A 25,208-nucleotide genomic window follows, 5' to 3' on the forward strand; every position below is an offset into this window, starting at 1 on the left:
ATTTCATCAAAAATGTCTTTGTGTTCCGAAGATGAACAAAGGTCTTATTGGTTTGGAACGACAGGAGGGTGAGTAATTAATGACAGAAATTTATTTTTTGGATAAACCCTTTTAAACTGTTCATAACTTTAAGTAAGTTACATAAAAACGTAGATTTCCCCCTGTAGTTAATAATTTTATCCCTTAAAACTCATCTTTGATCACCAAAATTACATATTTAATTTTTTTTTTTTCCTGTGAAAAAAAGTTCATGCCTTTAAACAGCTTGAATGTAACTCTACACCCTTGCCTCATTATACACGGATCTATGAATATGCTAATTAGCACTGCCTCCACTCACTCGCACCAGCTCAGAGATCCACATGGTCAGCTTACTGAGGTAAACACTGCACAACTGTATGGCTTTTTACAATGTCGGACACATAATGTAATTAATTTGATTAGCCTTTTGCTTGACTACATGATCAAACAGCTGCTAATTGTGTTGCTAATGACAAAAGCCATGTCCCCGTTCATCTCAGACAGCTGCCTTCTAAAAATCAATATTAGAAAAGCTTGAACAACTCACAACATCAGTGGACAAAGGCATATAGTTCATCTTAGCATCGTAATACACCTGCTATATTGCTAAATCTACCCGATTCTTCATATCAAATCTTATTTTTATCAGAAAAATATACCAGGATAACCTAGCTTCTCGAGACTCTCCTGCGTCAGAGCGGCTGAAGCCCGCAGGCATGTTGACGTGATTGGTTACAAGGTAGTTTGTGATGTCACAGCGATTTCAAACCGCAGGTTTGAGACTGTCTTTAGATCACTGCAGTTTTAAGGAGAAAATACTCTGCAATGGTGTTGACTTATGAATTTGCACATGGTTTGACTCAAAGCATATTAAAAACACCACAAAGACATATAAACAACATTAAAAACTTGATTTTCACCACAGGAGACTTTACCATAATGACCATGTTTATGCAACTTGCCCCTGATCAGTTTGTCTATCACTACATGCACTATTGATACAGAAGGAAATCAAAGCTGTGGATTTTGCTCCCTGCTGCTTTTATTTTTTAGCTAACTTTATTTCATCAGGGAGTCTCAGTGACGTTGTTACTCTTTCCTCAAACCTGTTACCCGCTGTGCACATGTGCTTTGCCCATTTCTGAAAACAATTTGATTCTGTTTGGACCAGGGCCACACATAATTCAAGCTTGGCAGTAATGGCATTTTAGAGGTTTAATAGCAGGAAATTGGAGATAGTGATGTACCGTCTAATTCTCAGTCATTTGGCTGCTTTTTATTTCCTGTGTCTCGGGAGGCAAGCCCACCTAGGACACTGTGGAACGTTTGTATTTGTTTAATAAACCAAGAATGAAATTACATTGACATGTTCAGAATCCGTTTCGTCTCCGCACCTTGATGTTACCACGGAAACCACAATGGCATCTGCAAGAAAGCGGCAAGCGGTTCAATATCAACATTTTTATTGAACTTTTTCGTCTTATTTCCGTAGCCACGTTTTGGCTGTTTTGTTAGGGTGTTTAATAATTCTGCCTTTTATACAGTATTGAAAAAAGAAAAAACAACAACATGTGCAGTGCATTCACATTTTCCCAAGGGATTCTTTTGATTTTGATCTCTACGAGGGTAAAACGGTGAAGAGACTGAAGCTGGATCCATTCATAGCAGAGATTCTCATAGGAGTGGGATTGATCTAATTAAAAATAATCTACAACACAATTATGAATTTCTTATTTTGCTTCCTGACTAATTTTCCCGATTGTATGGTTTATGACTTCTCGGTTTGCTTTTCTTTTAAATGAAGTCCGCTACCCAGAGCACATCTTTTGTTTAAAACAAACTTCCCAGTCCATGCGAAGAGCAGTCCAGAATCTTTATTTTTCCTGTCTTTGTGTTGCTCACTCGTCTTCCTTGTGCAGACATGTGATCCACTATGCAACGTACGTGTAGACTTTACGATCCTCCGGCGTCCGGGCCAAATATTCTCTTTCTATTAGTCCTTCAATGCGCTTTTTAATTACCACAGGGCTCGGCAGGAACCGCGCCCTCAGCTGCTGGGTCACCTGACAGGAGACAACCAAACAGATATTTAGAAATTTGCAGATGATACATTTTTGAAATGATAAACAAAATAAACATAGAAAATCATAAACAAGAACACATGCTCACCTCTGCTACCAGTACGTTGTGCTGCATCTTCTTCCTGGACTTCATGATGCGTACGATGGCAGCCTCGATTTCATGTTTCCTGTCGTCGTCTACTTTCTGCCGCGTCTCCTTGCGCTCTGGGTCTGACTCGCCTTGCTTAGCAGCAACTGCAGAAGACGGAGCCAAAGTGTTTGTGAAGCACATTTTTAAATTAAAGAGATCTTAATTCAGATTACATGAGACGTAGATGATCATGATCTCAGTATCAAGTCTGATTTAAAAGTCATCTACACCATATATTTTTTATAAAATCAGAATTCATCTCTAAATTAGAGGTTTAAATATTTAAAGGCCTCATTAATTGTTTTGACAAGAGCATTGATGGTGTGTTTCCTATTGAAAAAGGAAACTTGAGCAAGAAATAGGATGAACAATTCATCCTACAATGTCAAAAGTCTAAAAATCATTTTTGTTAAATTGTTAATTGAAGCACAGGGCATCTGCAGGGTTTTTCAAATAAAATTAGATAGATATAAATATTAAATAGATATATAAATATAAAAACAATTATTAAATTAAAAAAAAAAAAAAAAAGACCTGCACACAACTAAATTCAAATATAAAAGCTATACAAATAAAAGCTAAATCAAAATACTTGAACACCAAATGGCAGGTGGTGTTTATAATTAAGATGGAGGGGACATTCTTGAGAGCATTTTATTGGACTAAAATCTGTATAAGACCCTTAGATTAATTATTCATATATTTGTTATATTTTAAATGCATGTATCTGCTAAAAAATACATTATTTTCTCTACTTTTATCAGAACACAAGCATATAGATGACAAACAAAAATAAACAAAGTCAGTTTTGAATTCTTCTTTTAGACGCTCTATTTTGTCCATTCTTTCTGAGTCAACAGCGCCCCCGTGTGGCGGCACAATACCTGTTTGTATTTTGACTCTGTGCAGTTTGGAGGTAAACTGGTCGTTGACTGTAAACACATGGCCGCTCTCGATCTCTTTGCTCTTGGGCTCTTTCGTGAGAACTCTCTGGGTGGGTTTCCCGCAGGCTAGAGACTGCAGGGCCCGGACCAGTTCGCGCTCGGGGATGTCTGTCTCCTGCTGGATCTCCTGAGAGGGTTAAAAGTCAATAAAAGGTGAAGGTTAAACTGATCGTGTATGCATGGCTTCATGGAGTTCAGATCGGGAACATGTGGATGGAAGGCTTTACCTCAAAGGTAAACTTATCTCTGTTGTTGAAGAGCATGAGGATGGTCATCTGGAAAGTTGACACCTGCAAAATGTGCTTCCGTGTGTTTGAGCCTGTTAACAACGCCCCACCCACACCTACATCTGAGCCATCCTCCTAGAGAGAGAGAGAGAGAGAGAGAGAGAGAGAGAGAGAGAGAGAGAGAGAGAGAGAGAGAGAGAGAGAGAGAGAGAGAGAGAGAGAGAGAGAGAGAGAGAGAGAGAGAGAGAGAGAGAGAGAGAGAGAGAGAGAAAGTCAATTAAAATCAGCTTTTGAACGTTTTATTCTTTATATATAGTTCCAAATATAAGAGAACCCAACAACCCAACAATTTTTGTTTGAGCAGATGTTTATTGCCATCATCACGGTCCTCGTCAGAGCTAATTTCCCAGTAAATTCAGCAAATAATAGGCTATTTTTTATGTTTGAGGTCACGAATATGAGCCCATTCGCGATCTCAAACGTATTCTCTAAACCATCTAATTTTCAACATCTTCAAAATCAATATTTCGATCGCTACCAGCTTCACCAGATCCATCCAGTAACAGTTACAGTCATATTTGATTGCATTCAGTACTTATTCTGCAGTAAATCCCTGAGACATTTCATGTTTTGCTTATTTCGTTTTTCTGTTTGAATGAGTCGTCACTTCAGCATTGTGTTTCAGACATTGCCACCTTGTGGAATAAAAGTGAATTGCACTTATTCCATCATCTAAGATTCAGTTATTGTTGTGCAGAAAAAAATATACGTACACTCATACACACCTCGGGTCGTTTGCGACCCTATACAATTTTGTGATTGTAAAATAATGACTGCAATTTTTTTTTTTCTTGTTATATTCTTTATAATGAATTGATTGAGGAATACCAAGAAGGTGGATGTCTAACTTTTAAAAAATGGAGGAGGAGGGTAGTGAATGACGTCCCGGGTCACTAAAGACCCGAGGTATGCATTTAAGGGTTAAAGGTGCACTTCCAGTGTCATAGAATGCAATTGCAAAAAAAACAAAACAAAAAAAACAATTGTGTGTGTACCTTCTTAATGGCACCATAGAAAGTGGCGTTGAGGTCTGCAGAACCCATGTGGTGCTGGAGTGTGAGTTGCCTGCCACTGTGCTTAGCCAAATAAAACCTGCACAGAGTAAAAAAAATTCACATGAAACCAAGCTACAAGTGGTGAAAACTCGGATATATACATGGCAAGCAGAGATTATCAACTTCATCTTTACCTTGACAGTTTGTGTCATATACTTATAAAAAAAAACAAAAAACAATATTGTTCGATTATAGTCAACAGATACGTAAAAATCCAATTGTTCAACTTAAAAGGAAATGTACATATAATTAAATAAGGAAAAGGGTGTACGAGTCATACCTTCTGAAGACCTCAAAGGCGTGGCGTGGGGAGGGTGGGATGTTGCATTTGGGTGTGGCTGACTGTGTGGGCCAGTAACCTGTGGTCAATACTCTCACTGTGAGATCAACACCACAGAGAGACACCTGCAACATGAAGACAAATCACACATTTTTGCATTTGGTGTGAAAGGCTGTGAAAGGGTTGCATCGCTTCAATTAACAATGTTTTTTTTTTTTTTTTTATTTGGATGTGGTGTGAATAGGCCCTCAGGACGCAGTAATTATAATTAGCTTATTTTAAGAACAACAAAGTCAAAGGAATGTGTGTGTGCGTGTGCACATGCACCTGTGATGTCTGCAGGTGGTGGCGGAATTCATCCATAGTGGTATTAGAGATGCTCATGTCCCTAAACATGCCCTCCAGTTTAGAGGTGAACTGACAACCGCACTCCGTCTGAGAGATAAAGCATGAATATTACATTAGTAATATAGAGGACTACAGTAAAAGAGTAAAGAAGGATATGATGTGCACCTTTAGTTTGGAGATCATATTTTTCTCAGAGTCATCTGAAACGCTCTTATTGGTTAAGAGTCTTCTGGCCAGGTGCTGTTTGTAGTAACGCTCAAACACGTCCTTCTCCTGCATGAACCTGAACAACACCATGGCCTTATCCAGGATGGACTCCACTTCCTGTTCTGTCAGCTGAATATAAACACAATTATAATGAACCAATTAAGAGATCAATAATAACTTTGGTTCAGTGGTATTTTATACTTATTTATATGCTATTATAGTATTCATTTATTAATATTGTGAATTAGCTTTTTTATACATTTTCAGATTTAAATTTTAGTTTTAAGAATTGTTTGTGCTTTTGTCATTTTTATTATTTTTTCCACTTTTATGCTTTTGTCATTTTTATTTAACTTTTTTTTTTTTTAAATATTTCTATTTAGCTTGATTTTTTTGTAATTTTTTAAAGGTGCCGTAGAACGTCTTTTTAAAAGATGTAATATAAGTCTAAGGTGTCCCCTGAATGTGTCTGAAGTTTCAGCTCAAAATACCCCATAGATTTTTTTTATTCATTTTTTTAATTGCCTATTTTGGGGCATTATTAAATATGCGCCGATTCGGGCTGCGCAGCCCCTTTAAATCTCGTGCTCCCCTCCCCCGGAGCTCGCGCTTGCCTTAACCAGCATAAACAAAGTTCACACAGCTAATATAACCCTCAAAATGGATCTTTACAAAGCGTTCGTCATGCAGCATGTCTAATCGCGTAAGTATGGTTGTTTACATTTCATTCTGAATGAGTTTGATGGTGCTCCGTGGCTAAAGCTAACATTACACACTGTTGGAGGGATTTATACAGAATGAAGTTTATGTTTATGTTTATGCATTATACAGACTGCAAGTGTTTAAAAAATGAAAATAACGACAGACTTGTCTCTGTGAATATAGTAATAAACAATGGTAACCACATTTAACAGTACATTAACAACATGCTAACAAAACATTTAGAAAGGCGATTTACAAATATCACTAAAAATATCATGTTATCATGGATCATGTCAGTTATTATTGCTCCATCTGCCATTTTTCGCTATTGTCCTTGCTTGCTTACCTAGTCTGATGATTCAGCTGTGCAGATCCAGATGTTAATACTGGCTGCCCTTGTCTAATGCTTGAACATGGGCTGGCATATGCAAATATTGAGTGCGTACATATTAATGATCCCGACTGTTATGTAACAGTCGGTGTTATGTTGAGTTTCACCTGTTCTTCGGAGGTCTTTTAAACAAATGAGATTTATATAAGGAGGAGGAAACAATGGAGTTTGAGACTCACTGTATGTCATTTCCATGTACTGAACTCTTGTTATTTAACTATGTCAAGATAAATTCAATTTTTAATTCTAGGGCACCTTTAACAACTCAATTTTTAATTTCTAATTTTTAAAAGTTTTAAATCTAATATTTCTTTTTAATTTTATTTAGGATATTTTTCAATGAAAAACAAAATTTCCTCTAGTTTTAATGTTAGTCAGCTATAACACTTTGTTTGTGTATATAGGTGTACATTCATCCAAAATATAATTTGTATTAATATTTTTTTCCACTTTCACTGGACAAAAGTGACAATATTGAAGAGAATTTACCAATTTGTAGGAATATTTCAAGAACTTAAGATGGCCTAAAGCTAATCTCTTACCCCCTTCACTCCTTTCTTGAGTTTGTCGTCGATGAAGAGTGAGAGGTACTCAGGCGATCTGGAGTTGAGGTTGAGGAAATACTCAAAATCTCCAGCAATAGTCTGTTTGAAGAGCCTGTCGTTGTTGAAGGACTCCTGCAGGAACCGGTCGAAACGCGACTTCAAGTCCAACAAACCCTGAATGAACCACAAGAAAAAGACCATCCTTACTACTTAGTACAAACATAAAGCTCGTTGAGGTTGTTGTATTTACTCATTTTCACTAGTCTGAACTCTTAAACCTTGGCAGATTTGTTCTTTGTTTATTCAGGATGTGACTCAGCTGGTCAGTTTTGTATTAACTGAACAAGTCTCTACCGCCTGTGCAGTTCTCTCTTTGCTACTTCATGTTGGTGAATGTGTACCTGAATGTAGTCGACAGGGTTCTTGCCCTCTCCTTCCTCTGACACCAGCGCTTTACCCTGTTCTCTGAGGTACCAGCTCATGCACTCGCACATTGTTTTCAATCCGTTAGGAACCCGACCAAACAACTTATACATGCATGCCAGGTCTGAGAGAGAAAGAGAAAAGATGAGAGAAATGTAGTTAAATACAAAGAAAAAAAAAATTCATTCATTCCAATTATGTATAGATGATAAAAAATAAATGGCTGCTCACCTTCTGTCTTTCCATTCTTGAGCATGTGGACCAGTCCCGAGTTCTCCATCTCTACGATGGTCTTCATGTGTTTGGAGATAAGCTCTCTCTCTACCACCTTCACGATGGGCTCCTCTGTCGATTTATCCAGGCAGTGCATCACTCGCTCAATCTCTTCGTTTATCCGAGCCTCCACTTTCTTGATGTAGACGCTGGCACTGTTCTCCGCTAGGAACTTCTGACTTTCCATCTGCAGACACAAACAAAAATGAAGATATTATACTTAACGCCAGTCAATAATAAATCAGCAAATTAATCAATACAGGTCTTAATGAGGGTTTATTTCAGGTCAGTAGTGGATTTTTACTTGTCTCACTGGCCCCACTACAACAAATGCTACATTATATTTTTAATCAATATATTGTTGTGTCAGAAAACATTTTTCATTAAAAATGAAAAACTTTCACAATAAATATGCTTTTAATTTGTAATAACATTTGAAAATGCTTTTATAGAACATGAAATTCTATATTTTATTAAAATTCTAAAATATAAAATCTATTTGAATTTGAATAATTTAAACAATACACCGCAGTTCAAATGATTCTTGAGCACCAAATCAGCATATTAGACTGATTCCTACAGGACAATAAATGACAATTAACATGAAGTCATGCGATTATTTTTTTATGTGCAGCTTGTCAATGAAGTACGGCTCTAATCTTCTTACACAGAAAAAAGCACACAACATATTTCATAGTATTCTATACAATGATAAAGGCTATGTCAATTAGCGATGAAGTATAAATATACTTTATTATCATGAAAATACCAGAGAGGCTTGAAGTACTCAGATAGACCATATATTGCCGCAGTAATCTGTTTATTACACGTTTAATTAAAAGCATTTCAATCTTCTGTTTATTCAGCTACAGCCATAGTGTGATGCCTATAGGGATTTCCTGGAATGATGTGTGTCATATCTTACTTCTGCTGGGCACATTCTGAGTTTCTATGAGAGAGCGCCCTCTGGCTTTCAGATGGAGCAACATTTAGTACTGATTCTGACAAGTGTCACAATTATTTTTTTTTCGCAGCCTTTGCCAAATTACTTGCAGTTTATTTCCGATTAATCGTGCAGTCCTATGTGACACTGAAGACTGGTTCTTCAAAACAGAAAACATTTATTTTTGATTGTAATAATATTTTTGATAAAATAAGATCAAACTTTATCCAAAAGCACTTTTAAATTTCTTTAAAAACCCCAAACTTTTGAACTGTAATGTATACTTTAATACATCTCATCCATTTTAGTTGCTGTAATGTCATTTTGAGTGCGATAATGAAGTTATAATAATGATATGTAAATAATGATATGCGATAATGATATGTAAATGTAAAAATGTAAAATGTAAAATACATAATGATATGTAAATGTGTCATTGTCTCTTTGAACAATCCTGCTATAAAATGTTGGCTGAACCAAGTGAAATGACAGCACAACTGCACATCAAGTCAACCCATCAAGGAGCTGATTGAAATTATAAGACCAATAGCGATGGAAGATCTAAATGAAATATTTAATTCCTATTTTATTTCAATGGCAGTGACAAGGAAATGTTTTGTAATATCCAAAATGACAAGCAAACAATGTAAAAGCAGTATTACAGCAAGCACCCACCTGGAAAAACTCAGCAGACATGTCTAAGAACGGGATTTCAAAATCCTCCTCGTAGACGGACCGACCTTCTAAGCCCAAAACCATCAGCATCTGACAGGCATTCCTGATGGCCCCCCTGCCGCAAAACATGACATCACAAACAACGTAAAAATGCATCTCTACTACTTATAGCTGAAAGCTTTCATTCTTTTACTGAAACACTGTAAAGACAGACAGAATGACAGATGTCACACACCTGTCAACCACCTCTCCCCTGCGTTCTCGAGCGATCATGTCCAGCAGAGTTTGTCTAAGATGGTCTCGGATGCAGCCATACCGCACAACCTGATCTCTGAAGATGATCAATCCGAGATTGTAGACGTTCTCCACATTATTCTGTTGAACATACACACGGTCCTAGACAGACAGAGAGAGAAAAATGTTCACAAGTTAGCATTTTATTGTCTGGAAGTAAATGGGATTTTGGTTAAATGCCTGAAATAAGGTCTATGGTGAACACAAGCTCAAGATATTCTCATGTTTTATTCTATGACAAAAACACAACAGTAATACCCTCTTAAGATTTTTTTTAAAAAACTTACTTGTCTTAGTGGCAAAATAGGACTACAGAGGTTGTTTAGGACATTAAACATCATCAGGTAAACTCATCTACTCATTAGTCCGCTTTCACAGCTTTGCTGTGTTTATAATCACGCTTCGCAAACTATTCTAGCTTAAACTTTTAGGGAAAATATTTATTTTAAATAAACACTGAAAGAGTTGGAAGCTTAAATCGTGTCAATGCTGAAGTCATGCGACCGTGGTGTAGTTCATTTATAGCCTATGTTGTGCTTTTTTATTTCTAGTGATGTGTTAATTTGTGAAGATTATCAATCATAATGAACAAAATATGCAAGAATCATAAACTTTTGTTGGTCAAAGGGCTTATTTTCTGCAATAATCCAAAAGCCAGTGGAAAAATCATATTGGGTTTTTGTTGAGGGAACTAGGGTGTTGTTAACTTCAGTGTTGGGCTACAAAAGTACGTCATCACTTCAGCACTTTATGGTCAGGTCAGTAAACGGGATAAGGATTATTAAAGCTTTTTGGTTGATTGTGTGATTCATGGGCTCCAGTCAAAACCCTCTAAAAGCAATACTTAGAGTCTATGACTGGATCATTATTGCAGTGATTATGTTTCTAGCATGTTATATGTTTGGCAACAGTTCTTCTAAACCTTGGAGTGTGTAGCTTTTCATTTCTTAAACAACCATGTAGAAAGACACATCATGGCCATATTCCAGGATGACAATGTAAAGATTCATCAGGCTCAAATTGTGAAAGAATGGTTGAATGGTGGTTGGGAGGGAGCATGAATAATCATTTTAACACATGAATTGGCACCTCCGAGTCCAGACTGTAAATTCATTTAAAGTATTTGGGATGTGCTGAAGGAGACTTTATACCTCTTGCATTGTCAATACAAGATCTTGACCAAAAATGCACCTTTTGATGGAAATATCATTTATTTCCATCAAGAGGTGCATCAAAAACAAAATACTATTGTGAAAATATTCCTCATGCATCATTCTTTCACAATCTGAGCCCGACCTTGACATTGTCATCCTGGAATATGGCCATGATCAATGTTCCCTCTAATGTTCCCTCTTTGATTTTAGTTTAAATGAGAAATAATTGCAGTGCTCTGGTCAACTGCTATAGAGTTATTGTCGCTATAGAGTTAGAACCGGTGAATGCGGTTTACGGGTTTCATAGAAAGAGAACAATTGAGCGAGTGTGAGCGGCCCTGAGCCAAATGGTAAGAATAATATCATGTTTGCAGACTGAATAGCTCAATACAAGAGGCAACGCAAAACGAAAAGAAGTGTGAAATAAAATGTCATTTTAATGAAAAGTGGTGGAAATAATGGATGATGGGCACAGAATCCTAACAAAACTCTGAGACATACACTCCCACCACAGGTGTAGCTTGCAAACTCAGAATACATCAGTTATATAGCTATAGGCCTACCTCAGTTTAAATAGATTTGTGCTTGTGTGGTGTGGGTTTCAGGGATGTTTAGATAACTATAAAAGAGTTAACCTTCACTTTTCTATTAATATTTAGCTGATATCAGAGCTGTTTAAATGCTTCAGTTTGTTTTCATATTATAATATATTAAAACAAATTGAAGAATTTAAACTGATACAAATACTGTATATCAGTTTAAATCCTTCAGGATTATAATTTATTATATTATAATGTAAGCCTAATAAAAAATTGATCTCAAGGGGATTGTTTATGGCTCCTTGCCACTAAAAATCTTAACTTCCTGGTATAGAAAATCAGGGAAATTCATAAGCAATAAACATGTCATTTTGATGGTTTAACACTGTCTGTTGCTAATAATTTACTGTACAAAAACACATTATGGTTGTCCTAAACCAGTGTAACTGCTCATATATATATATATATATATATATATATTTTTTTTTTTTTTTTTTTTTTTTTTTTCACTGTACAGGTCTGATATAAAGAATGTTTTTGCTCAGGTAGCCAAAATGTGCACTCAACAGAGAAAAGTTTTGCTCAGTGAGAAAAAAAATTAGAGGGAAAACTGGCCATGATGTGTCTTCCTACATGGTTATTTAAGAAATGAAAAGCTACACACTCCATCAATTAGGGTTAGAAGAGCTGTTGCCAAACATATAACATGCTAGAAACATAATAATCAGTGCAATAATGATCCAATAATATTTAATTTCAAACAGCGACTTTTTTTGGCTGGACAGTGTATATACACATGCTATTAAAGAAAGTCTGACTAAACAACTTACCATGTACATCAATATATCTCTAATCATGACCATGGCAGTCTGATGATCATTCCACGCTTGATTTAATGTCTGCAGGAAATTGTTATTTAATGAATGAAGCACGTCTTCTCGCACCTGAAGACGGGAAAAAAAAAAAAAAAAATCAAAGCTGTTATGAGAGCAGCTCAAGCACATGGGTTTCATCCACCTGTGTGGACTGTGACATCACCCTGTGAACAACTCCACTGGGACGGGCAGGTTTCCACCATCTGCTTCATCTCCAGAACAGACATCATTAACAGCCAGCACCAGAGATAAAACCCCAGAGTCTTCATTAAGCTATTTATAAATATATATGCAGTAAAAATGTGAGACAGTGTCCTTCAGATCTGTTTAAATCAATCTGTTCAATTTAAATTCACATCACACACCATCAAATTATTTAAGCAGGTCTTTTAAAGCAATAAGCTGTGGTGAAATCTCTGTAACACTCCGTCTCTTGTGGCTTACTGCTTATTAAACTGCATTTAACTTCAGCAACTCCAGGCTAAAGCCTGTGAGAAGTTTAATCTCTAGGACCTCCAGTATTTCAAGAAAGATTTCAGAGCGAGAGAGGAGCTCATACTTTGTTGATGAGGTGTTCGGTGACCACCTCTCTGAGGCCCGTGTAGAGCTTCTCCCCATGTTTGTGCAGCACCATGGTGTAGGCGTTCCTGTAGAGCTCCTCAAAGCTCAGCCCACTGTTGTTCTTCCGCTGGATCTCCTGGATGGCGTTCTTCAGAAGATCCCAGATGTTATTCACATACTTCTCATCCATGGTCATCTGCAAAACAAACAAATGAACAAAACAGAGAAACTTTTATGATAATTACACACAAAAAGTTTTAGGTGGGATGTGCCTTATGGGTATTGACCAATATAGCTTTAAATTAATTAATTAAATTAATATTAATCAAATGGTTTATTTTGTCCAATTAAAACAGCATACTTTTTCTAATTGGAAGGTTACAAAAGTACTAAAAACTCAGCTATAAGTAATGGCCAACATTTTTATTTAAGCATTATTACTAGCAAGTCAAACATGAAATCATACACACATACATAGTTCTGCTTAAGGAACATTATCTTCTGTACACTACTATTAAAAGGTTTGGGGTTGGTAAGTTTTTTTTATGTTTTTGAAAGAAGTATCTTATGCTCACCAAGGCTGCATTTATTTGATCAAAAATACATTAAAAACAATATTGTGAAAAGAACTGTTTTCAATTTGAATGTACTTTAAAATGTAATTTATTTCTGCAATGAAAGCTGAATTCTCAGCATCATTACTCCAGTCTTCAATGTCACATGATCCTTCAGAAATCATTGAAATATGCTGATTTGGTGCTCAGGTGACATTTCTGATCAATGTTGAAAACAGTCGGGCTGCTTAATATATCTTAGGAAAGAAACCAAGATACTAGTGTTGTCAAAAGTACAGACTTCGATACCAAGTCGGTACTGAAATTTTAAAAATGTGACGCTTTGACCACTTATGAGCGGATTCGTAAACACCTCTGATTGGCAATTGTGTTCACGCACTCATCAGATATGTCTGTGATTGGCTACAATGATCAACGCTTCAAAAGCATGTTGTAAAAAGACATCAATGATGCTCTTTACTGAGCGCTTACACAGATACACACGGGAGCATTTGAAAGCGGCCATCTATCAGTGGACTTGTTAAAAATCGTACTGACCCCAAATTTATGAACGGTAGAGTATATAATCGAACTGAATATCACAACATTGCAATTACATAAGAGGAGACTTTATTGACTTATTCAACATGGGAAATTGTAGGATGTGTTCCAGGCTCATTAAAAGTAAAACAACTGACTTTTAACATTCTAATGTGAATTTAATGTGCCAACTGGCACAGGTCACTTGCTCATATGCTCAAACTTTGGCAGATACTGAACCATGAGAAAATCAATTCCCTTTACAACCAAACCAACAGTCCAACTTCAGAGCTCTTGATAGTTCCAAGTGACTCAGCAGAGCTAATCTCACAAAGGACAGGTCTGATGTCTAATCTCATGTGTGAATTACATTTTTAAACATCTGACTAATTATGCATGTCAAAACAACACTTCAGCACTGCTCATGTTAATTATAATGCTTGTCACGGTGTTAGTAACACAGCTCCTGCTATGTGATAAATCGACACACACTGTAGATTGAGAACGCCTCGCTCTCACCTGGCTGTTTCTCTCCGTCTACTAAGCCTGCAGACAGACAGGTCTTGATACTCATGTGCAGACTAGTCAGTGGATTAAAGCCATTTAGGTGGGTAAAAATCTGACTTAAGCTTAAGAAAAAATGGGTGTGAGTGTGAACGTCCACTTCTCGCAACATTTCGCTAAAAGGCTACTTGAATCACACCTGCTTTGGCAATCACTGGATCAAGACCATTTCACTTTTGAAAAAGTTAAACTAACACAAAGGGGAACCAGTTTTTGCATGAACAGGAATCACAGAAGCAAAAGGTGTGTGCATGTGTGTCAAACAAGTAGGTTTCCAAAATGGGTTTCTGTAGGCTCAGGTCATGACAATGCAAAGGCACTGATGAAGGACAAGACCAGAGAGACATACATTTAACCCACAATAGTAAACCCTGATTATATCTGTAGACACATTTAACATTATGAATTTGCCAGATGCTTTTATCCAAAGCAACTTAGTTTGCATTCAAAGTATACATTTTATCAGCTCATGCATTCAGTGGGAATCAAACCCATGATGACCTTTGCATTCCTAGTTTCATGCTTTACCGTTTCAGATACAGGAACCCTAAAACACTTCTAATCTTTTATTAAGGCAAGTCTGCATCTTGAGTTAAAAAGCCAGTTAGAATATATAATATATAAACCGACACTATCGCTCAAAAGTTTGGGGAGAACATTTTACAATGCGGTACGATTTTACAATGAGTTGAAAGAAGGCTCTTAGCAAATTATTTATATTACAATTTAAAGGGAAGGGGTCCTTGATTATGATTTCACTTTTTTAACTTTGGTTAGTGTGTAATATTGCTGTTTGAGCATAAACAACAGCTGCAAAGTTACAATTCTCAAAGATCAATGCAAAGGGAGATATTTTCTTTCACAGAAATAATTTAAGGACTTCAACAAATGGCTGGTAGGGACTAGTGATCGACCGATATATCTGTTTACCGATATTTTTCCCGATATTTAAGCATTTTTCCATAATCGGGTATCGGTTTTGTAATATCGGATTCGCCGATTTTACGGCGCCATCTTGTGGCCGTTTTGAGATTTCCGCAATTGCAGCCCGGGCGTCTGAGGAGATAAGTCAACAACAACTCAGTGCACAGGTAAAGTATATGTTCTACTTTGTTTGCTTTAATTAATCAACTTTATTTAACATAACAGATATGCACAAATGAGATCTGAGACATAAATTCCTGATAGAGTTAATTTATGCAGCATGTTTCTAAACAATTGAGATGAACTCCTTGAGTCACGTAGTGTAATTCGTCATGTCCTGCCCCAATAAAGACGTAACTTTACATGAATTAAATAAAACAGACATGAATGAGTGCATGTTGAAAATAAAAGCGCTGAATTTAATTCTCTATCTGTTGTATTTGGTCACCATTAGTCTAGAAGAAAAAGTTTGTTCATATTGCTTAGCAACTGACGGATGATCAGGAGGCTTAAGCACGGCTACTGAATGAAACTTTTGACAAGATTATCTTTTTTAAACACCCTAGATTATATTATCATTTACTACATAATTATTTTGCTAATACACATAAATATAGCCTACTAGCTTTGTGGAAATTAATTATTTATTATCTCCATGCGCGATCGCGGTTGATTAAGTTATAGTCAAACAGCAGTTGTCAGTTGGCATTTCATGATTTAACGTTAGATTAAATTTAGATCATAAAATGCCAACTGACAAGTGCTGTTTAACTTTATATAGTCTCGGAAAAAAAAGTTTGTTCATATTGCTCAGCACCTGAATGGGTTGATGATCAGGAAGCCTTAAGCACGGCCACTGCATGAAATGTTTGACAAGATTTTTGTATGCAAGGAGGGAGTGATTGTTATAAATAAAATGGTTTGTTCAGCTCATTTGTGTTGTAATAATTGTCAAAAACAGAAGTATAACAGTAAATAAATATCGGTTCTGCATATCGGTTATCGGGTACATAAACATGCAAATAATCGGTATCGGTTATAAAAAAATCAATATCGGTCGATCACTAGTAGGGACTACAGCAAGCTTCTTCCCGGGTTGGTGACATCAAAAAATGTACATAAACACTGCAACAAGCAACAAAGGGGGTGAGGCCATGTTGAGCTGCTATAGAGAAGAGGAAGAGTTGTTGTAGTGGAGTGTTGTTACCATGCCGTCATTTTACGCCGTTGTAAAGCTGAACAAAACAGTTACTGAAAATTGTCATTTTGGCTGCGTGAGATTCTCCAGCTTTGTTGTTGTTGATGCATGAGCTTTGTTGTTGTTCATGCACCGAAGCATGAGCTGTTAAAGCTTCACCCTCTTCTGGAAAGGGGGCTGGGAGCAGCAGCTCATTTGCATTTAAAGGGACACACACAAAAACGGCATGTTTTTGCTCACATCCAAATAAGAGGCAAATTTGACAAGCTATAATAAATGGTCGGTGGGGTATTTTGAGCTGAAACTGAAACACAGACACATTCTGGGGACACCAGAGACTTATATTACATCTTGTAAAAGGGCATTATCGGTAGGGCTGGGTACCGAACTCGATACTTTTTAGGTACCGATCGAACTGCCTCGATACTACCGAGTATCGAAAAGTGTCTTGTCATTCGGTACCAAATTTCGGTACCTCAGAATGGAGCCGATCGAGGAGAGGCGCGGAGAAATGCTTTCGCTGTCTCGTTGAGGAGCAAGTAACGTTGCGCTACATTGTTATTTATATCTAAATATATAAAACTATACGCGCGAGAGAGACCCTATGTGCGAGAGGGCGAGTGAATCAACTGTTTCGTTTTCAGTTTATCTCCGAATGGACGGGTGAGAAACGGCTGTTTATGTGAGCAGAAAAGCTGAACGTAGTTGGAAGAAAACAAAACTAGAAGTTTTTCGCCTTTCGTGGAAAGAAAAAATGATTGAGTACAGAACAGCCATAAGAAATGCTAGATCTACTTATTTTTCAAATCTCTTAATAGAAAACAAACATAATCCTAGGTATTTATTTGACACAGTGGCTAAATTAACTAGAAACAGAGATTCAACTGCTGACGTTTCCATAGAGCACAGCAGTAATGACTTTATGAACTTCTTTACTTGCAAGATTGATAATATTAGAGAGAAAATTATAAACATGCAACCGTCTACAGTTTCTCTTCAGACCGTGCACTGTAGTGTCCCTGAGGTAAAACTAGAATCATTCGCCGCTATAGGAGAGGAAGAATTATCTAAAATTATCAAATCATCAAAATCAACGACATGTATGTTAGACCCAATGCCGACTAAACTACTGAAAGAAATGCTTCCAGAGGTCGTAGGTCCACTTCTTGATATAATTAATTCATCTTTAACACTAGGACACGTGCCAAAAACCTTTAAGCAGGCTATTATCAAACCTCTTATTAAAAAACCTCAACTAGATCCGAGAGATTTAGTAAATTACAGGCCAATCTCGAATCTACCTTTTCTGTCAAAGATACTAGAAAAGGCAGTTTCAACACAACTGTGTTCCTTTTTAGAAAGAAATGGAATCTGTGAGGATTTCCAGTCAGGATTTAGACCATACCATAGTACTGAGACTGCTCTCGTTAGAGTTACAAACGATCTACTCCTATCATCCGATCGTGGCTGTATTTCTCTATTAGTGTTATTAGATCTCAGTGCTGCTTTTGACACTATCGATCATAACATTCTTTTAAAAAGACTTGAAAACTATATTGGCATTAGTGGAATTGCTTTGGCATGGTTCAAATCATACTTATCTGACCGTTATCAGTCTGTGGTAGTTAATGAAGAGATGTCGTATCGATCACAGGTTAAATATGGGGTACCACAAGGCTCAGTATTAGGACCGTTGCTTTTCACTCTGTACATGCTACCCTTAGGAGAGATAATTAGGAAGCATGGTGTTAGTTTTCACTGCTACGCTGACGATACTCAGCTCTATATTTCCTCGCGCCCTGACGAAACCTACAAATTCACAAAACTAACAGAATGCATAGCTGACATTAAAAACTGGATGACAAGAAATTTCTTATTATTAAATTCAGAAAAAACTGATTTCCTAATCTTTGGACCAAAAACTTCTTCACGAAAAAACCTTGAATACTCTCTAACACTTGACGGGTGCTCCATTAAACCTTCGTCCTCAGTTAGGAACCTGGGTGTGCTCTTTGATACCAATCTTTCATTTGAAAGTCATGTTTCTAGTATCTGTAAAACCGCCTTCTTCCATCTAAAAAATATATCTAAATTACGACATATGCTCTCAATGACAAATGCGGAACAGTTGGTTCATGCATTCATGACCTCAAGACTAGATTATTGTAACGCTCTACTGGGTGGTTGTTCTGCTCGGCTTTTAAACAAACTACAGTTGGTTCAAAATGCGGCAGCTAGAGTTCTTACTAGAACCAGAAAGTATGACCATATTAGCCCAGTTCTGTCAACATTACATTGGCTCCCTATTAAACATCGTATAGATTTTAAAATCTTGCTACTTACTTATAAAGCTCTAAATGGTTTAGCTCCCCAGTACCTAAGTGAGCTCTTAATGCATTATAGTCCTTCACGTTTATTGCGATCTCAGAATTTAGGCCAGTTGATAATACCCAGAATATCAAAATCAACTGAAGGCGGCAGATCATTTTCCTACTTAGCACCTAAACTCTGGAACAATCTTCCTAGCATTGTTCGGGAAGCAGACACACTCTGTCAGTTTAAATCTAGACTAAAAACACATCTCTTTGCTCTTGCATACACATAACACATTATCAATACATTAACATTTTTCAAATCCGTTAAAGGATTGTTACGCTGCAATAATTAGGTCGGCCGGAACCGAGAACATTTCCTATAACACTAGATATACCTGTACATCAGAACAAGAATGGCATCTACGCTAATATCTGTCTCTCTGCTTTAGTGTTGCACGATATACCGGTACTAGAAAGGTATCGCGATACCCTGCTTTTAGAAACGGTACGGTTCTTCATTTTATTAGTACCGGTACTTTGAGTGCCAGCTGTATTTCCTAATGTGCGACAGCAGGGAGCAGTGTGTGTGCAGCGCGCTGCTTCTGAGGCACATTGAGTGCGTGTTTATTCCTGTCAACTGCGCAACGGCAGATGCACAAAGCAAAATATGGCATTATTTTGCTTACATTGCCGACAGTCAGGGCAAGCCCACGGACACCACAAAGCCCGTCTGCAAAATACGTTACAAAATAACGCAAACGAAGGGAGCATCCAACTTGCCAAACATCCCGATTTGTACAGAGAATTTAAAGAGCGACAGGTTAGTGAATGTGATACCAGCGTTATGTTTATGCTCTCAAAAATTAAATGAGTGTTATTTATATTACTCATGCAAGCAGACATCCGCAAAGAGGTGTATTATTGAGTCTAATAAGTGATATCTGGTTGCTAAAATAAAATTAATTTTAAAAAACAAATATGTGAAGGGACTATACAATTATATTAAACCAATTTATGCTTTAATAACATTGCTCTAATTATTTACAGTAATAAATATTCTCACTGTCAAAACACTTACATGCAGGGCTTGATGACAGCCACTCCCACTAGCCACTTTGGCGAGTTGAATATAATTTAAGTTTACAGCCAAATGGTCGTCGAAGATCGTCGTAGCACAAAATTACAATCCAATCACACAATTCGTTATTTACATGCAGTTAGTGAAGGGGGGATAGGCGGAATTGCGCTGAATGACACACAACAGAAGCGCTCTCTCTCTCTCTCTCTCTCGCTCTCTCTCTCTCTCTGTCTGTCGCGCGCGCGATCAGTTTTCCACGCGTCTGAATAGTCAAATACACGTGCACACAGATGTCTAAATGTCCATCATGTGGAGTATCTCGCGTGAATACAGTCGGTTATGGCTTAAGTGGACGTAAACAGGTGGGTAATAACTGGATATTTGTCAGTTACGTCCATGCATTCAGCAGCCCAATTAAATAGGCCTGTCCATCATTAATGTTAATCAAACAACAAAACCTGTTAAATATGTTAAATAAACTTAGTGTATCTGAAAAAAGATTATTTTTAATTTACTACTGTTTTTGTAATTTGCTTCTTTGTTCTTTTATATAGCATAACACAAATAACTTGTTCTCATACTAGCTCATGCTCATACATTGTCCACCTCTTGCCCACCTGTACATACCAGCTGATATAAAATGTAATCTTGATTTGGGTGGTCAGTCTGCATTTAAAAGTTTGAAAGTGTTTTAAATCTTCTAAATCAAGTAAAATGACTCAAAGTAATTTAAGCATAAGAAAGTCAGCTTTAAATCATATAAAAATGTAATTTACCAACATCAAAATTGTGGCCAATAAAAATGCTAGCCACAGTTCTGTCATATGTTATTTATTTACTTTTCCTACTGTTTTAGGTTTTTGCCATAGTATCGTTTAAGTATCGGTATCGTGATACTGAAGTTGGGTATCGTATCGAAGTCAAAATTTTGGTATCGTGACAACACTACTCTGCTTATCCTGAGGTTTGCCGGGTGCTGGATCCAGGCCGTATCCAGGTCAGATGGAGAACCTGCGTCTGGACCTGACTACAACGTAGCCCAGGATCCCCGTATCCGCTTACATATATTTATATATAATCGATTTTTAATCTCTATAATAAAAATGTACAATTCAGATTTTGATCTCCATATACATTTACATATATATATCTTCCAAGGGGTTTTTTCCCTCCTAGGACTTTTTTCCCAGTGCTAGCACGCTGGGTTTTTCTCCTAGGGGGTTTTTTCCACCCCTGGAAGTCAGCCGACATTGGCTTAATGTAGCACCATCTTGTATATGTTACATATTACCACGCTTGTTTGTACAGTTTTAACCACTTCCCTTTTTTTTTCTGTGCTTCTAATATGTAAAGCTGCTTTGAAACGATTACCAATTGTAAAAGCGCTATATAAATAAATTTGACTTGACTTGACTTGACTACAGATACTGTTAACAGAAAACAAAAGTGTAGCACTGCCTGCAGAAACAGCGGGACGCGCAATGTTTTTTAGACTAGTTATGGACAGGTACAACACACAGCAGCTTTACATCAGCGTTCTTCCCTCTAGTCTATGGAAACACGCGACCGGTTCGTGACAGGCTCGTTCACCTGCACGAGCACAGGCTCTGCCTCTGGCTCCAGAACGCGAACAATTCTGCTGAAAAAGGGGTATCAGCGTCCTCCTGATACTGCGGATAATTTGCGGGTCGGGCCAAGTAATAAAAAAAAAAACATTCAAATTAATTGCGGGTGGATGAGAGATGAATCATTAATGTGTTGATTTTAATGAAGACACAGAACTCTTATTTCACGGTAAGACGCAACGAACTTGCGTCACTCTTACTTCCGCTTTGATCTTGTTAATAATAATACATTTTTTGAAGAACAATTGCTGAGTGATTTAAAAAGAGCCTCACATACTTAATTTTTTGCATTGAAAACTAAACTTTATTAAAACTATTTGCACTGATTTATTGTGTTGGGTAAATTTTGTTAATTTGTGCTTTTTTTGTTCCCCGCAGTGGCTCAGGACAGGAGATGAGTCTTTGAGTCTGATAAAAAGTCAACAAAGTAAAAATATAAAACCAAAGATTTTTTTGAGGTTATGTAATCTTGTTAAAACAGATTTTTTAAAACTGGTACCGAAAAAGGTATCGTTTAGGTATCGGTATCGAAGTCAAGGTATCGGTATCGTCTCGGTATCGAAAATTTTTGAACGATACCCAGCCCTAATTATCGGTCCCCTTTAAAATAACTTTTTTGAATTCAAATTTATTTAAAAATTTAATTTATTCCTGTGATGGCAAAGCTGAATTGTCAGCAGTCTTCAATGTCACATGATCCTTCAGAAATTATAAAAATATGCTGTTTTGTTGCTCAAGAAATATTTCGTATTATTTTCAATCCTGGAAAAGTGACCTATTGGGACTGTGAGGGGAAGGTCAGCACAGCTAAGGCCCTGTTTACACCTGGTATTAAGGTGCATTTTGGTCGATCGGATCACGGGTAGGCGATGGAGACACATACCCGTTTACACCTGGTGTTTTAATCCGTCTCTTTTGTCCACTTTCAACCACTTTTGTCCTGATTTTTTCAAGGGGAGGCTATGGGTTTGTAAATGTATGGACTTTTTCAGTTCAATCGATCTACTGGATGAAATAAGCTCAAGCGATTTACATATGAACGCGACCAGAGACGACAGAAAAACATACAGAGAGCATCAGCTTTCGTTTCCGTTCTGACAGCCGCAAGACCGCCAAGCGCTGTGAATGGATGTTAGATGTTAAATCAGGAATGGTGAGAGAACACTGTGCTTGGTACATTTTTCATCTTCAAACCAAACTTGGGTCTCCAGCCAACAAAATTTAAATCCCGTCTAGCTAGCGTGCTTCCCATAATGTTTACATGTTGGGTCAGTAGGTGCTCCTTCGTGGCTACAAAAGCAATTGTGTTTTTGACTGCCTCTGGAAGTGATTGAAAGTAGACAAGCTCAAAACTTTTTACACCAGTATTTAGTGTCATCCATTTGTGATCAAATCAACCAAAACGAATCTTAATACCAGGTGTAAACAGGCCTTAAGTGACGAACCTCATCTCAAGCCAGAGCACATAATTACAGCTGATCTCCAGTAACACAAGTTTTGGAGGTAGAACAAAAGCAAGAACACTCAGAAGAATCATAACTGCACTGGTTAGGTCTGAATTAACTAAGGGATGTGCAGTAATGGGTTTTGAAAATGACAGCAAGCACCAAACTTCTTTACACTCCTGATTCTGACCAAAATATGTCTGTGTCAGTCTGATTTTAAATAATGAACTGCATGTTTTTCAAGAATAGCAAAACCACACCTGAGGTGACACTCTGAAAAGCTGAAGAGAAACCTGACAGACAGTTTATCATGTAGGAGAGAGCTGAGAGTATGCGGACTGTAACAGGTGGGAATGTGGGCCACATTTTGAGAAGGTAATATACTATGATGAAAGAAGTAAAGGCTGCTGTAGGATTTCTAATGAATTCCTCTGACAGGGTGAAACATGTCAGAACCCACAAGCAAATACGGCTTCTACATGAGAGCAATGTCTTATCTTATTACCACTTATCTCAACCAAAATGACATTTGTTTAGTCCTGTGGACTTGCTGATAGGTGTCAGGCTCTGAGAAGATTAAGGAGTTTCCCAGGCCTTCAAGAGAGGAAAGAAATTAACTGCATGCAAACATTTTCACTTTACTGCAAATCAGATTATTCTGACATAATTCATTCCATCAGAGCATCACCAACAATACTGTGATGCACATAATTTGAGCTGAGTGGAGCTAATAAAAGAACAGAAAATTGCAGAAAATTACAGAGATGCACGTCATGCTGATGCAAAATGTGCTGCAGTGACTGTGAAACAAAAGCAGAGCTGCTAAGGATATCTATCATCAATGTGACAATCTAGACAACACTAAACAACCTATAATATATGAAATATCTATACCAGGGGTTTTCAAACTGGGAGTGCTAGTGAAAAACTGAGCAAAACGATTCAAATTAATTAAAAAATATATAATTAATATAAATTAGTATAAATTGAGACTTTATACATGAAAATACACAGGTGCCTTTGAAATTTTAGAATGGGATCCCTCTGCCAAGAATGATCATATTTGAGGGTCCTTGGCTTCTAAAAGATTGAAACCCCCTGATCTACATCGTGTGACAATAATATGCACATCAGTGCCATCAGTCTAACATTTCCAATAAACTACACAAATACCAACCAGTGTCAACAAAACACACAAAACCAACCAATGACAAGACACTAAATTAACCAGGCAACACAGCCATTACAGTCAGTTTGGCAATACACGTTACACAGAACCACTAACAACAACAAAATCAACCATCACCACAAACAACAATAAGTTGCAACAAAAAACACACCATCAACGACCGGTCTGGCAACACAAGACCCAAAATCAGATCAAAACAATGAAAGAAAACAAGCAAATCAAAAGGAAGGACTCCGTGTTCTCTTCAGAATCTACACTGTTGTACATATTTACAGCTTTATGGTCAAAACCTATAGACTGAACGAGGGGAGAAAAAAAAAAAAATCACTGAGTTTTGGTCACTTTCTACTCTGGCTGTTTCAATAATTCAGTTCGCTCATCTCTCTATTAGCTGAGTCATATAAACATATTTTAAACCCTGGAGCTCATATTATCATGATTACAAGTATTTTCTATTCCATAGTCAATGCAAATCTCTCAAACGCAGCCTCAAAATATCTAAACTCGCTGTGGCCTGCTGCTCTGGCCGATCCACGGCTCTCGAGTTCTCCTTGCGGCCGCCTAAGGCGCGTTAATCCCGGCTGATACTCACGGGAAAGGCGCGGATCCGCATCTTGGTGTCCTTCTTGGTGCCGGGTTTGAGGTTGGACATGTTTGGGTTAGGGAGCGATGCCATCAACAGATGTTAGGGTGGGTGTGTTGAGGGGAAACACGGACAAATCTCGCCCTCTTTCCCCCCCAGGTTTCAGTCCCTGTAGCTTATACTCTTTTCCTCTGTCTTTACTAGTAGAGCGATGGCGGATGACTGGATGAGACCTCGCGAGACTATGATTATGCTAACAGAAATGCATCCAATATCGCGAGAACGGGGGCCAGCTCGGGCTGACATGTGGTAAACAGCATTCTGGCGTGCCGTTGAAGAAAGAACAACTTTAATGGGTTCACCGGTATCGAAGTTTAAAGCAATGTCATGAAGTTTAATCATGACATCTGACCCCATTAAGATTATATGGGAGTATTATTTGCATTTTAACTTTATGTTTAGTCA

The 25,208-nt window shown here is 37.4% G+C and overlaps 1 protein-coding gene across 1 annotated transcript; it reads right to left on the reverse strand.

Moving 5' to 3' along the window:
* Nucleotides 1–175: 175 nt before the first annotated feature.
* On the reverse strand, nt 176–24,951 carry cul3a (cullin 3a). The gene is made up of 16 exons (XM_067362034.1): nt 24,753–24,951; nt 12,727–12,924; nt 12,123–12,236; nt 9,541–9,701; nt 9,306–9,420; nt 7,646–7,874; nt 7,393–7,538; nt 6,989–7,165; nt 5,312–5,482; nt 5,126–5,233; nt 4,799–4,923; nt 4,459–4,555; nt 3,404–3,538; nt 3,117–3,303; nt 2,191–2,336; nt 176–2,084 (listed from the first exon to the last, which is right to left on the reverse strand). The coding sequence occupies exons 1-16, from the start codon at nt 24,834–24,836 to the stop codon at nt 1,953–1,955; spliced, it is 2,325 nt and encodes a 774-aa protein (XP_067218135.1). The 5' UTR covers nt 24,837–24,951; the 3' UTR covers nt 176–1,952.
* Between the last annotated feature and the right edge of the window lie 257 nt (nt 24,952–25,208).

The sequence above is a fragment of the Chanodichthys erythropterus genome, chromosome 16 (assembly GCF_024489055.1).
Source record: "Chanodichthys erythropterus isolate Z2021 chromosome 16, ASM2448905v1, whole genome shotgun sequence".
NCBI classification, from domain to species: domain Eukaryota; kingdom Metazoa; phylum Chordata; class Actinopteri; order Cypriniformes; family Xenocyprididae; genus Chanodichthys; species Chanodichthys erythropterus.